This window comes from Nothoprocta perdicaria, unplaced genomic scaffold (genome assembly GCF_003342845.1).
Source record: "Nothoprocta perdicaria isolate Ctin4 unplaced genomic scaffold, notPer1 scaffold_218, whole genome shotgun sequence".
Lineage (NCBI taxonomy): Eukaryota > Metazoa > Chordata > Aves > Tinamiformes > Tinamidae > Nothoprocta > Nothoprocta perdicaria.
The window spans coordinates 473914-484878 of NW_020455399.1; the positions used below are offsets into that span (position 1 = coordinate 473914).

At 59.2% G+C, this 10965-nt stretch overlaps 2 protein-coding genes across 2 annotated transcripts; one reads left to right on the top strand and one right to left on the bottom strand.

The window, feature by feature from the left end:
- Positions 1–295: 295 nt before the first annotated feature.
- Positions 296–8031, top strand: RNF126 (ring finger protein 126; the record flags this gene model as incomplete). Its single annotated transcript, XM_026038777.1, has 9 exons — positions 296–331; positions 3074–3132; positions 4517–4580; positions 5121–5362; positions 5771–5839; positions 5924–5993; positions 6221–6314; positions 6949–7064; positions 7260–8031. Coding segments are annotated over 9 exons (900 nt in total), but the record flags the coding sequence as incomplete, so codon positions are not given.
- Positions 8032–9718: 1687 nt separating this feature from the next.
- On the bottom strand, positions 9719–10964 carry FGF22 (fibroblast growth factor 22; the record flags this gene model as incomplete). Its single annotated transcript, XM_026038778.1, has 3 exons — positions 9719–9913; positions 10112–10215; positions 10868–10964. Coding segments are annotated over 3 exons (396 nt in total), but the record flags the coding sequence as incomplete, so codon positions are not given.
- Position 10965: the final 1 nt, after the last annotated feature.

Sequence of the window (10965 nt, forward strand, 5' to 3'; positions counted from 1 at the left end):
CCCCTCCGCCGGCCGCGTGGCGCGGAGCGCGGCCCGGGAGCGGCTCGCAGCGCGGAGACCCCCGGCGGGCTCGGGCCGCCCCCTCCCGTCCCGGAGCTGCTCGGCCGGGGCAGCCGCGAGCCGAGGGGCTCCGTGGCGCGGAACACCGGGAATCCCCGTGGGATCGCGGAGGTTTCCCTGCTCTCCCGTCGTTTTCCGCCGTGGTTCCAACAACCTTGGGAAACGCCCCGCGCTTGGTCCCGAGCCCGGGAACGGGCACGGACGGGCGCACGCGGCACTTTAGTCCCGGGGTTAAACCCTGCTGCCGGCCTGGCGGGACTCCCGTTTCCTGGTGAGCGTGGAAGGGAAGCTGGCTGCTGGAAAACGACTCCTCGTGTCGGTCGTGGCTGTGCGCGCTGCTGCTGCTTTACCAAAAACCGTGAGATTTGAGGCTTGTTTTCGAGGTTAACGAGCCCTGCTGTTGTGTCTGAGCCCTCGTGTGTCYTGAGGCGTTGGACAGCATCTCGTTAGAGTAAAACAAAACCCCCCATTTGTGTCATTGTACATTAGTTTYATTATACAGGCCAAGCAGGAGCTTAGTTGTGAGCTACAGGTGTCTCCCGACCAGAACTGTTGATTAACCTTCGCTGTGGGGTTGATTTTGTGACGTGACGTTCTTCCTTCCTCCCCTTGGTGGATTTTACCAGCCAGGTGCGGGTTGACCTTGGTGGTAACGAGTTGTATTTGGCGTCTAGCGGCACCCAACGAGTTGTGTTTAAGTGTGAGGACAAGAACGGTGGCACTGCCTGGCGGTACCTGCTACATAAACAGGCTGTTGTGAGCCTGGAACCGGGCGCGCTGCTCGTTTATCGTTGGTCCAAAACCCTGCTCTGTTTCACCCTTGTGCAGACCCCTGGCCTGGGTACCGCCGCAGGGCACAGCCGGCAGCGGGGCAGCAGCAGGTTGGTCTCATTGACAGCTCAGCTTCAATTACCTGGTAGTCCCTGAGCTGTAGGATCCAGCTCGGTTGGTCTCACCGACCGCGAGTGCCGGCGTTGAGGATGGAATGGCTCCAAGGGGCCGGGGAGCAGCCAGCTCGGGCATTGGCGCTGCTCCAGCCGCAGGACAGGCGGCTCATGCCCCTGCTCAGAGCTGGCCCTGAGCGAGAACGCCTCGGTTTCGTGGGAGAGCGGAGGGAATGGCGGTGCTCGGCTCCGCAGGGCGGCCGCGTGCAGCTGAAGCGCCACTGACGCAGCGAGGGCCCGTTTGGAGCCGGGGATGGCTCTCGCGCTCCGTGCTCGGCCGGCGCCGAGGGCGGCTGCGATGGGGTAGGAACAGCCTGGAAATCTGCCCTTGGGGGAGTTCTGCACGCTGCGGCGTTTCCAAGCGCGCGCGCCGCGCTCTGCATGGGAACCGGAGCGGCCGCTTCCCGGGACGGAGCCCGCGCCACGCTCCACTGCCCCCTTAGCTTCCCCCGTGGGCATCCGGGGATCCCCCCGGCTGCCCTGCGGGGATCCAGGGATCCCCCGGGTGGCATCCAGGGATCCCCCGGGCTGCTCTGCTCTGCTTGGGTCTCCTTTGCTCTTCGTTTGCTCGGGGAGCCGTCCCTGGGGCTTAGCAAAATGACCCGTCCCGTCTTCTTTCTGGGAATCCACAGAGATGGGTCTAGGGTGCGTTAGTCTTGAACACAGAAGTAGTAAAGGGAACCAGGCAGGTGGCAGGGGGAGTGTTTTGTTTTTGCTGTGGTTGCTCGTTTTCCTAGAGGCTCTTAAATCTCCAGCAGGCTGAGCTTAGCTAGATCGGAACGGGGTCCTGGGCTTTGGGACGCTTCTGTTTTGCTCAGACTGGTGGTCCTGCCCCAASAGGGCCGGATACGTCGCGTCCTCTGCCGACCCGCTGGATTCTTTGGGATCATTTCTTGGGATCCTTTCTTGTTGGGTGCAATTATCGCGTCCTGCTGAAGAGCAAAGTGTTTCCCTTTCATGATCCCAAGTGTTCCGAGTTTCTTCTTGCTCTGATGGTGYGAGCATGAAGTTAAATTATTCACTAACAGTGAGAACTGTGAGAAAAGCAGAACAAACTCAGAGGGCTCCTGCGTCTGAACAGACGGGTGTTTATAATAAAATTTACAGTCTTCTGTATTAAAAGCCAGAAATAGAGCAGTAGCTCCCAGTAATGAATGTTGAGTGTGGGAGGGTAAAATTCTGGTATTTTGTGTTGCAGAATGACCCTCTTGTGTCTCCTTGAAGTCTGTGTGTGTGAATCCCAGACTTTATTAGTAATAGCTTCCCGTTTAATTCTTCCTAAGTGACAGTGACGCTGTAATTAGCCCACACAATAATTCCCTGTTTGCTGCTGTTTCCCTGGGAGAGTCTGGGCTGTTTTGGAGGGGCTGGGGGGAAGCAAACAAACACCAAGGTATTGAAAAACTAGTGCTACTTTTGTGGAAAAGCTGGTGCTTTTGCTTTCATTTCACCRAGAACTGCATGAGAATTTAGCTAATGCCCTGTCTCTACTGGGGATTAATTAGTGTTATCCAAATCTTTCTAAAGCCGTGCTCTAAACAAGTTCTGTCTTAATTTGCCTCACTAGTCCGGACAAGGCAAATATCAGGATTTTGGGGTCTTTTTGGCTCYGTTTTGAAAGCTTTGCTTGCCGTTTATGGTGGGTAATATAGATGGCAGAAGTACCATTAAATGAGATTTTTGAACTAGCAGTGTCCTGTGTGCACTGGGAGCAGTGTCCTCACCTGGACAGGCTTTCTGCAGAAGTAAATGGGGAAGGGTTTTTCTGCAGTCCTCCAATGAAGGGGAAGGGGCTCGGGAGGCTGTTGCTGAACCTGTAGCTCAGTGCACTCAAGGAGCAGCAGTCACGGAGCTGGGAAGCAGTCTGCAAAAATGTGAATTTCCTCTGAAATTGTCCGGTGCGTCTGGCTCCTCGGGGAGCATCTGGAGGCCTCGGAGCTGCTCTCTCCGGGAGGAGCCTTGGGAGGATGGATGGGCTGCGGGGCTCCCTTTCCAGCCCATCACTGCAGCTTTTACATGAGCCCTTCTCTTTCTTCTCCTTCCCTCATGCACTCTTTTCTCTCCTCTAGGACTATATCTGCCCTCGGTGTGAGTCTGGTTTTATTGAAGAACTTCCCGAAGAGCCAAGGTAATGTGCAGCTCCCAAATGTTCTTGCTAGAGCAAACTAGTCTGATTGCCCTACTTGCTTTCGTCTTCTAGATAAAAGACAGCACTGCGTACCAAACACACTATTTTCCTTTTTTCTGGCCAGTATTTGACTTCTCTTTTTTCATTATGGTTGAATTGGCAGAGTTTGCATCTACAGGTACATGGTTTGTGGGAATGCTGCGTGTCGTACCCTGCTGGGAAACATGGGGAGGARAGGATTTAAAGGATATAAGAAAGAAAACGATGGCAGGGGCTTCCCACGTGGAACGCGGTGGCTCTACCCGTTTCGGGTTATCGTGCAGAGATACTGGGCGACACAGACTGCAGACGGAAGGGTGTCCCCGTGCGCCGCTGCAGGCCCCGCTGTCTCGGTGCGCAGACCGGACGGGCTGCGTCTTGGCCGGCCCTTGGACTCTGCACCGAGCGGCTCCGTGTTGGCGCGCGCGGCCGCCGAGCCGGCAGCGCGTTCCGCTCGGATCGGCGCCGGCGGGAGCGGGGCAGCGCGGGAGGCTGCTCCTGCCCAGGTTGCTGCCCACTGGTGTTCGTGAAGCTGGGGGCAGCCGTCCTTGCCAAATGAGGGGTTTCTGCACYGAAAAGGGGGTGTTGCATCTGGTTACTGAAGACTGGAAATCAATCCTAGCTAATCCGAGCTCTCCTGATCATTTGATGCACTGATGGGACAATCTCTTAATCTTTAAACCTTAGTTTTTTGTTGTCTTTAATGTCCGAGTATAGACGTGAATCCTGAGGAGTGAATGCTCCTGCAGCCCTCCCAAAGCAGGAGCCTAAGAATACTAGGATTTTCCTGATAATCTGCCCCATATCCTTCTCTGGTTACATGACTTGGCAAGAAAGAAATTCCTTTGACCCAAGATTAGGCTTAGGCGTGTTCGGGTCACAGTGGTCAGGGTTTGTACCTTAAATCTTCTCTTCCTGGTGTTCCAGAGGATTRGCTGGTTAGTTTGAGCTGGATTGTGCAGGGGATCCTTGCTTGGCACCGTACTCGAGCGARTTCCCTGTAGCTGTACGAAATCAGGAGCTAAAAGGGTGGGAAGAGGTGGATGAAATTGCAGGAAAATGAGAGCTGTGGAGAGGGTGAAATGAAGATTGATGTGGAAAGATTAAAAAAAAACCAAAAAACAGCTGAGGTGAGGCTGGAGTCTGGATGGGCTGGAATTGCTCCTGCCACAGAGGAGAAAGGGAGGCCGGCAGATTCCTGAGGTCCCCCCTGGCTCTGTGCAAAAACGGGCCTGTTAAAGCGTGCACTGTAGCTGAGCGGCTGCCCTGCCTGCTCCCCGTGGCGAGATCCAGGCTGCTCGACCCTCTGCCTTCGAGCGCCGCTCACGCGCTCTGCTCTTCCCAGGAACCCTGAAAACGAGACCAGCTCCTCGGCATCTACGGGCGAGCAGAGCCGGCATCCTTTCGAGGTAAGGCTCCTTGCGAGGGGAGCGCTCGCTGTCGTTGCCCTCGTTGCCACTCCAGTATTTTCTGTTAGCAGGTTGTTTAACCATTCCCAGGGTTTTGACAGCGTTTAGGGAAGGATGTATTAATATCATTCACATACTATGCCTAAAATGTCTGTATGTATTATGTCTACTGTGTGATTTTTGTTAGAACCATCCCTCATTCTTGTTGTGAGAGGGCTAAGCTGGGGTTTAGTGAGCTGTCCAGGTGTGTTGCTGTGCAGTAGGCTCAGCTTAAAAGGCACTAGTTACAGCAGCTACAGAGATACCGGGGAAGTCATAGTGACCGTTTCCTACTTTCTTAGGTAGCTTCAGTCTGTGTTGCCCCTTCCTCACTAAGTTACTTCTGTTGTGCACGGATACCCGTGTTAACCAAGGTTTGGGAGCTGCTGGGCATCCAAAGAGGCTCGTCCTTGTTGGAGGGCTAGAGAAATGCCAGCGGTAGAAGCGAAGAGCTGCTTCTCCTCTCGTTACGATCTGCTCCTTGAATTCTCCCCCTCGCAGAATGTGGATCAGCACTTATTCACCTTGCCGCAGGGCTACGGCCAGTTCGCCTTYGGGATTTTCGACGACAGCTTTGAGTTTCCTTTCGGGTCCAATGTGCCATCGGAAGACAACCGGGACTCGGAGAGCCGGCGGGAGCGCGAGCACCAGTCCCGGCACCGCTACGGCGCGCGGCAGCCCCGCGCCCGCCTCGCCGCGCGCCGCACCGCCGGCAGGCACGACGGAGTCCCCACGCTCGAGGGGTGAGCGCGGCTCCCTGGGGTGGTGGGAGCGCCCACGGGGGCTCGTCCCAGCCCGCCTCTTCCCCACAAAGGTTGGAGGACTGGTGGTGGTATTACCAAAACGTTGTGTTAATTGCGAGAGGAAATAGAGAGCGCTGGAGAATGCGACTTGGGTTTCTTTTATGGTATCCTGCAGAGCACTTKGGCACCTTAATCAGAAATCTTCCCCTTCTGGATAAATTACCCAAATTTGCCTTTAGGAGTGAACGGTGAGCTCCTAAGGTGTAATGGCCTTTGCTACAGGAAATTGGTTTGCCTTTTCTCCCCCACCGATGGACCAGTATTTAGCCGTTCCTTCCTTGTCAGGGTGCTGGGCTGGGGACTAGCAGCTACTGACTCTCACTTGATCCTCTTTTTGTTGCCTTTCAGAATTATCCAGCAGCTGGTCAATGGAATTATYGCACCCACAACAATACCAAACCTAGGGCTCGGTCCTTGGTGAGTAGGGTGCTGAACTGCTCTTTCTGGCAGTGTTCTTGCTGCTGCTCACRTGGAATTTAATTATTGTTCTTATTCTTAAAGGGGAGTCTTGCATTCAAACCCAATGGACTATGCCTGGGGTGCAAATGGCTTGGATGCAATTATCACACAGGTAAAACTGGCACCGTAATGGGCTCCCCTACCCCTTGTGCAGCGCTSTAAAACTGCGGGCGCTTGTTGTGATGCGGGGAAGCAACCTACYGAAGTGGCAGAAATGGGAGCCGGGGCTCACAGTGCAGGGGGTGCTGGGTTTGAGCACGCTGGTCCAGCACCTCGGCACGGCCCTGCCCTGCTCGGCTCACATCTGCTTTCTGCCTTCTGCGGCCTCTTGTTTTTCAGTTACTAAATCAGTTTGAAAACACTGGACCACCACCAGCAGACAAAGAAAAGATTCAGGCCCTGCCCACTGTACAGATCACACAGGAACACGTAGGTATGTGCGTCTCTTCCAGGGAATGTTSAGAGAGCTGTGTTGCTTCTGGGAAATGGGCTCTTGGGATTTTAATTTTGTCTCCCCGTGCCTTGAAGGTCTGGAGCTTTTCAAAGCAGGGAGAAAACTTAAACGTTTGCTCTGTTACGCTCGCACCAGGAAGAGAGCAGTGTAGGCTGGCGGAGGCAAACAGCCTCTTCCGAGGGCTGCCTGTGGCTGGAGGTGGAGGCTGCTGGGGCTCTGGGGCTCCGGGCAGGGCAGGAGGCCGCGCTGCATCCTTGGCTGTTGGTGCTTGCAGCCCTGCAGTGAGCCCGAGGACCAGCAAGTTGCTCGTATTTGTTGGTGTGATGGCCACAGGTAGCACGTGGGGAGCGTTGTTACACGCGTGTGCAGCCGCACTCGCATCTGCTGCTTAAATGTGTGTTTCAGAGGAGCAGGGCAGAAGCGGTGAAATTCAGGGCGCTGAGGGATGGGTTGGGTGGAGGGAACTGCCGAGCAAAAAGCTCCCCCGTGTGCAGGGCTGGAGCGGCGGGAGGGTCGGCAGCCGGAGAGCTCGTGGGGAAGGGCTGCCAGGATCCTGCGCTCGGCCCTCGGGAGCCGTCCCTTTATCATCTGTGCGTTGCTTTCTGTGSTGCAGACTCCGGGTTGGAGTGTCCTGTGTGCAAAGAAGACTACACAGTTGGGGAAAACGTCCGGCAGTTACCTTGCAATCATCTATTCCACAACAGCTGCATAGTCCCCTGGCTGGAGCAGGTTAGTGCTGTCCGAGCAGGTCGCTCGCGTTTTGTGGCAATTGCGCATTTTCTGCTAGTGCTGTTCTCTAAATATTTTCCTACCTATGTTGAGACCTAAATGTGAGCGGCCTTTGAGCGGAAGGAGAGCGATCCTAGCCGGGTTTCTAATCCTGTTTCCCCTATTTCCCGCTTTGTTTTTGTCTGCTCTCCAAAGCATGACACGTGTCCTGTGTGCCGGAAAAGCTTAAGTGGACAGAACACTGCCACAAACCCCCCGGGACTCACAGGGATGAACTTCTCCTCCTCCTCCTCCTCCTCTTCCTCCAGCTCACCAAGTAACGAAAACTCGTCGAACAACTCATGAATCTTAATCCGACCCTCTGTCCCTGGGGCCCTCCCCGCTCTCCTCCCTCCCTCCCCAGCCAACATAAGCAACGAAAGGGGCTTCCAGAGCAGAGCCGGGGAGGGGGGCAGGGGGCGCAGGACCCCCAGAAATCCCTTTTGCGTTCTGGAGACACGGAGACTCCGGGCTCTTCGGGGACGGGAAGCCTCGATTCCGTGACGTGGGGGAGAGCTCTGTTCATACATCCCTTGGCCACGTGGACTCGCAAAGGTTGCAGTGAGAGGCTGCTGCGCCCACGGATGGGAAACGCGGCGCGGAGCCAGCGGGCGCGGTGCGGATGGAAAGGTGCTTTGTGTGGGTTTGAGTTCGAGATGCCTTCCTTGCTTTCTTTTGCCCCTCCTCCTCCCCTCGGACACCATCTCTTCCGCTTTGGAGAGCGAAACCGTTAGAATGAGAGCGCGATCATACTGCCTCCTGCCAGGATCTGCAGCTGGGGAGGGAAACGAGGTGTCACTGAAAAAAGTGAACTCTTAAAATAGACCCAGGATAGAGGATCATCCTTCCCCTCCCCATCTCAATTCCCATTTATTTTTCTTTATAACCTTGCCCTTCTGATACTCAACACTGAAAGGGTTTTTATAATTTTAAATTATTACTGCTGTTAAATAAATGGACGTTTCAGCTCAAGGCGAAGTTATGCATGGTTTGTGGAAGGAGCAGGGAGCTCCGGAGGGCGCCCGGGCGCCTGTCGCAGGCTCCTGCCCGCCGGCAGCGTGTGCCCTGCAGCCCGTGGCGCCGTTGCCCGCGGCATCATTGCGGCTCCCAGGACCCGGGCCTGGTCTCTGGTATCTTTTACACCTTCTCCCGTTGCAGTCCTGCTCTTCTCGCAGCCTGAAGGGACTTTTCCAGTGTGYTTGACCCCAGAACTGGGTGTGCACCAGGGCAAGGACCAGCCAAATAGCGTTGTGATCAAGTAACGTAGAGGAAAAATGACATTTTGGAGAAAAAAAAATGTATTTCGAAGCTACTTAAAATGCAGCTGATTAAAAAAAGAGAGAGAGATAGAGATGCCGTGCAGGTGTGCTCGTGCCTCCGCGTGCTTGGGGCTGGGGAGCGCGGCGGCCACGGGGACGGGCTCCTGCCTCCGCTGTCCCCAGGGGGACTGGGGCCTCTGCCCGAGACCCTCGCAGGGTTTGGCCCCCGTGTCCTCCCCCGTTTGCCCTGGGCTGGGTGACGGGCTGCGCGCTGGGACCGGCTGCGTGGGGGGTGCTGAGGAGCCTGGTCCGTCCTGCCCGGACCCAGCGGGGCTGGTTGGCCCTGGGTCCGAGGAGATGCCCGCAGCGCCCTGGCCGTGTGGGTCCTGCCCCACGGCCCTGCCCCACGGCAGCCCCTGGTGCCCGCTCGGCTCCGGCCCGGCCCTCGGGTGACTCATGTGCAGGAACTCTGCGGCTGAGCAGCAGGAAGAGCCGCGGCCCTGGAATGAAGGAGGAGCCGCAGCCCGGGCGGGCGCTGCCAGCGCTGCCCAGCCCCAGGCTGCGGGCGGCCGGGCGGGGGGCACCAGCGCCCCACACGTGGGAGTGTCCACGCTGTGGAGGAGCCCCTCAAACAGCCGCTCCCCGCAGCTCTGTCCCCRGGGCAGGGTCTCAGGGGGCCCTGTCACAGGAGGGTGTTGGGAGCCCACGACCCCGCGGCCGTTCCCTGGACCCGCCTGCAGCCGCCCGGGCCGTGTGGCGGCACCGGCTGCGCCCGCCCGGCTCAGCCAGGGCAGCGCCAGGGCACCGTGGTGTCGGCGCGGCCCGGCCCTCTCCGCGCGGCTCCTCGYGAGCTGGTTCCGTAGGAAGGGGAACGGGTTTGGTGGTTTCTGCCCGGCGCGACAGGGCGCTGGGCTGGGTGGCCCCGGCGGCACCGCAGGGACAGCCGGGATGGGGCGCGGGGCCCTGTGGGGTCAGTGCATGAGCAAAGCTCCCAGACTAGAGCCATCTACCACCACGGGGGCTTTAATTCTCCCAGACTCGAGGGCCGGAGCCCCGCAGCATCCCGGCGCTCCTGTCCCTGCTTCAACGCGGTCCTCGCAGCAAGGCTGGGCACCGGCTGCGGGCACGGCCGGGACGGCGCCGCTGGCACCGGGCTGAGAGCAGCGCCCGCTGCAGCAGGGCCCAGTCCCAGCGGGGCCGGGCGCTGCATCTGGCCCCTTCGCTTCCACCTCCGTTCTCCCCRTCTCCGACGGGCATTTAGAAAATAAAACAATAAATAGCAATAAAATAGATATGTACATCTATACAGCCSCCCGTTTTTGCCGTTTCGCATAAAGACAAACCCAGGAGCGGGGCTCAGGCCACGAGCGTGGGCAGGAAGTGGGTGGAGAGGTGGCGGCGGCGCGTGCTGCGCCCGGGCCGGGGCCTCCCGCGCCCGTCGAGCGCCACGAGCATGGGCCGGCCGCGGTGGCGCCAGCGCAGCGACGCGTACGTGTTGTAGCCATTCTCCTCAATGCGCTCCCGGAACGTGCAGCTGGGGCCAAACTCCCTCTGCGAGGGGGAGAGGGTGAGAGGGGCCGCGGGACGTCCGGGCCCCTCCGGCCCCGGGACACGAGGAGGGGAAGGTGGCGCACGGAGCTGGGGGGGCTCTGGGGCTCCAATCGGGTTATTGGGGTCCTGGCAAACCCCTCATCACCCCGGCTCTGCTGGCACCGCGGACCCACTCCGGGGTGGCACCGCTGGACCTACCGACCCGTAGAGCCTCCCCTGCTTGTTCATGGCCAGGTAGAAGCCGCTGTGCACGGCGCGGATGGCCACGACGCCCACGCACACCGACCGGATCTCCACGACGCCTGCGGACGCAGGGCAGCCCTGAGCCGGGCTCCCAGTGTCCCCCGTGCCCGCGTGTCCGGAGCACGGAGCCAGCCCGGGGACACGGGGAGCAGCGTGTGGAAGGGACCGTGCACACCGGGAAGGTGACGGTGCACATCTAGGGGGGGTGACGGGTGCACGGAGGTGACCGTGCACTCGGGTGGCCACACGAGTCCCCTGCCCAGCACCAGCACGGAGGGGATGGGTGCGAGGCGGGGAGCCCTGCACCGCACAGGGCACAGTCGTGGCCGTGGCTGGAGGGGCTGCAGCCCCGCGGCGAAACGCGGCCGTGTCCGTGGGCCGCTCGGCCGTGGTGCCCATGCCCGGGCTGCAGGGCTCCCACCGGAGCCGCTAATCACAAAGGCATGTGGTCGGACCAGGCGGGTTTTACAGTGGAAACACCCAGGGCGCCGTCGGGAGTCACCCTGGATTCCAGCGGCTCCTCTCTCTGCTTGGCCCCTGGCGACCAGGAGCGACTGCCGGACACACAGCCCCGTCCAGCCCCACAGCGCGAAGGGCTGAGGGAACCCCGCCGCCGCCGCYCACCCCGTCCAGCCCGCGCTGCGCGGGGCGAAGGAGCCGCGGGGCCCGCGGGGCTCCCCGGGTGCCCCAGCCTGGCCCGGCCGCACTCACTGCCCGGGCGCTCCCTCCAGCGCGTGCCCTCCACGCCGCCGCCGCCGTCGATGCAGAGGAAGAAGCGGGTGGCGGAGAAGAGCCGCCGCCAGCGCACG